The sequence below is a fragment of the Aegilops tauschii genome, chromosome 1 (assembly GCF_002575655.3).
Source record: "Aegilops tauschii subsp. strangulata cultivar AL8/78 chromosome 1, Aet v6.0, whole genome shotgun sequence".
Classification (NCBI taxonomy): domain Eukaryota; kingdom Viridiplantae; phylum Streptophyta; class Magnoliopsida; order Poales; family Poaceae; genus Aegilops; species Aegilops tauschii.
This window is the reverse complement of record NC_053035.3, coordinates 376,833,954-376,836,847: the sequence shown is the minus strand read 5'-3', so window position 1 is coordinate 376,836,847 and position 2,894 is coordinate 376,833,954. Positions and strand designations below refer to the sequence as shown.

Below are 2,894 nucleotides of genomic sequence, written 5' to 3'. Positions count from 1 at the left end.
AGCGTACACGTACGCACGACAGCAAGTTCACGTATGTACGTCGTGCCAAGTAGGACGTTTTGGTGCCGATGCTCATTTGCACCCGGTTAGAAAAAATCGTAAAAATTCGAAAACAATTCAAAAAAATTCAATTTTTTTATGCGATAGACAATTTGATGGGTGAGGCCCGCTTCAAATTTCAAGTCATTTAGACATCTGAGCAGCTCTCACAAAAAAAAACAAATCAGGCCAAAACAGTAAATGACCAGTAAATATTTTTACAGACCCCCAATTTATCTTTTTTGCTGAGAGATCCTTAGATGTCCAAATGATTTGAAAATTGAAACGGACCTCACGCATCAAATTGTCTAAAGCACATTTTTTTGGGATTTTTTGAATTTTTCTAGTATTTGTTTTGATTTTTTTCATCAGGGCAGGTGCAGATGAGCTCGGGTGCAGAGATGGATTTTCAGTCGTGCCATAGCTATATTGCTACTTTGCCACCTAGCAGGAGTCTCCCTGCACCTGCAGATATATCAAAAAAAAAAGACCACAGAAGCAACACCGGTTAATATACCCGAATGATAAGTATCACGTGTGACACAAAGCATTGACAATGACATTTTCTACAACTAAAATTGTCATTCAAAAAGAAAAAACAAACCCAAAAAAATGAAACTTGACATTGAAAAAGAAAGTTGTCAGGCTTGACAAGTAAAGTTGTCATGCTCGCGTCACTAAACTTACTATAAAATACGTTCGGAGTTATCATGTGTAGCACCCATCAGGGTCCTCCATATACGGTTGATCGCATACATAATCGCCCACATACACACGTGCACATATGAACATACACACCAGTAATTTTAGTAGCTCAATTCACGGCAATTACGAATGCGTGAGTGAGAATGAGACAGCAAACATATGCTTTATACGATGGTTCGATCACGAATGGATGAGCACAAGGTACATATATAGTACTAGGTAGCAGCACTAGTTTGAGTACATGATATCATATCGATCGTGCCTCTCGTAGTCTATAGTTGTCGTTGATCGTAGCTAGCTTGATGGGATATTATTGTCGTCGATCGACCGTGCAGATGAGATGGGTTGGATCACGGGCACTTGTGGCGGCCGTTGTGCGTGGTCATGTTGGCGTAGCAGGGGCAGACTTCCTCGTTGCCGGCGGTGCCGGGCGGCACGCAGTCGCATCGCCGGCAGCACGTGTTGCACGCCCTGTTGCACAGATTCGGCCGGCTCGACTTGCTGCACCGGTACGAGCACGCGCTGCCGCAATCTGCAAATCGTTGTAAGAGTTAGACGGAGAGATATATGAGTCGTCTGGTGCCGATCGATCAACTCGGCCGGATTAGCAGATGAATCCCATGCTTGCGCGTGTGCTTACCGACGGCGTGAGCTTGTCCACTCGGAGCGGTGGTCTGCGGAAGAGGAAAATGAACAGGGCAGAGTTTAGCTAGGCAACCATATATAGCAAGCATGTACTCTGGAAGAGTCTAGCGCCATGGATCAGGTGATCACCTCGACAAGGAGCAGGAGGACGACGAGCGCCGCGCACATGAGCACCCGAGCTTTGCCGGCCATCGCGAGGGGCTAGGAACCGCCGGTTTGCTTCGCTCTCTGCCGATTTGCTTCTCCTCACCAGGGGAAATGTGGAAACCTCAAACCTTTGCCTTGTAGCGAGGGGATGAGCCGGGCCATGTTTTATAGGCCGGCCCGCCGGTGAGTATTCGAGACTGGCATTGGGCGCACAGTGGTGGCATATGTTAGGCAACAAAATATCAAGGATATTCTGTTACCCCTTACCATACTTTGGGCCTGTCGCAATTAGTGTAATCAGGCCATTATGAAGAAGGATTGTAATTGGGATTGTTTCCCCCTGTACATCTCGTGATAATAGGAAGGTCAGGATTGTGTCATGTATTCCCAAACTTCCATCGCTTTTGCTATTCTTCAGTCACCTGAAACTTTATTCTGTTGCAGTCGATTTTTTGTATGGCCTGGAAATACTAGGCCGAAGCTACTCCACGTACAAAGGCTGTATATCGATCAATTAGCGGAGTACTCCTAAAAAACATTGCGGGTGTGTGTACGTACCTGATTTTGTGTCTTGTGTGCATGCGTGCACGGGTGTGTATATGTTTTTTTTCCAGATAAACTTATAATACTCAAGCATCAGACGTACAATCCTGCTTACATAAATCGATGACCTCTTGGGGTCCTGATCCCAACCAAACAACAGTTCTACTCTCAGTTCTAGCAAAACTAGCTAAAAAATCACTAACTAAATTTTGACCACGCTTGATATGAACAATACTAGTCGTTCGAAGAGACTTCAAGTGTCCATATTAGCTTCGAGCAAGCTCGTCGTCCATCCGACGCACAACTCGATGCTTGGGCAGTCGCCCTGCACGACTCCTCAAAAGCCATGTCATATGCAGACTTAACTGAAAATGTACAAAGTTTGCCTGGCCCCAAGCCAACACATCATCTCCCTGCCTCGGCGATGCACTTATTTTCAAAATTTTCAAAACATCACATGGCAAGAATATCGTCTGTAGAAGTTCAACATTCCATGAACCATTGACATTTAGGGGCTGTGAGACATACCTTATACGACATCTACCTTGAGCTGAAATTGGCTTGAAGGAAAAGGGCCTTGGAATCCAATTGTCACGCCATATACGGACACTCTGTCCATTACCAACCCTCCATATCAGCCCTTTCTTAAGCAGGTCTAGGCCATGAGATATCGCTGTCCAAGAGGAGGATGCATTCCTGGAAAAAATAGTATCCTCCAACTTCGCATTTTGGTAATAGCGTGCTTTCAAAAGTTTAGCACACAAACTATCTGGCTTTGTAATTAATCTCCACGCCTGATGAGCTAAAAGTGCTTG

At 45.1% G+C, this 2,894-nt stretch overlaps 1 protein-coding gene across 1 annotated transcript; it reads right to left on the bottom strand.

Moving 5' to 3' along the window:
* Nucleotides 1-888: 888 nt before the first annotated feature.
* On the bottom strand, nucleotides 889-1,702 carry LOC109754618 (cypmaclein). Its single transcript, XM_020313538.4, has 3 exons — nucleotides 1,519-1,702; nucleotides 1,385-1,418; nucleotides 889-1,276 (listed from the first exon to the last, which is right to left on the bottom strand). The coding sequence occupies exons 1-3, from the start codon at nucleotides 1,579-1,581 to the stop codon at nucleotides 1,095-1,097; spliced, it is 279 nt and encodes a 92-aa protein (XP_020169127.1). The 5' UTR covers nucleotides 1,582-1,702; the 3' UTR covers nucleotides 889-1,094.
* Between the last annotated feature and the right edge of the window lie 1,192 nt (nucleotides 1,703-2,894).

Bases quoted from the DNA above. Each gene is read 5' to 3' on its own strand.
- LOC109754618 (XM_020313538.4), bottom strand. From the start codon at position 1,581: ATGGCCGGCAAAGCTCGGGTGCTCATGTGCGCGGCGCTCGTCGTCCTC. The intron at 1,419-1,518 runs GTGATCACCTGA...CCTCTTCCGCAG, and splicing joins TCCTCCTGCTCCTTGTCGAG to ACCACCGCTCCGAGTGGACA. The intron at 1,277-1,384 runs GTAAGCACACGC...AACGATTTGCAG, and splicing joins TGGACAAGCTCACGCCGTCG to ATTGCGGCAGCGCGTGCTCG.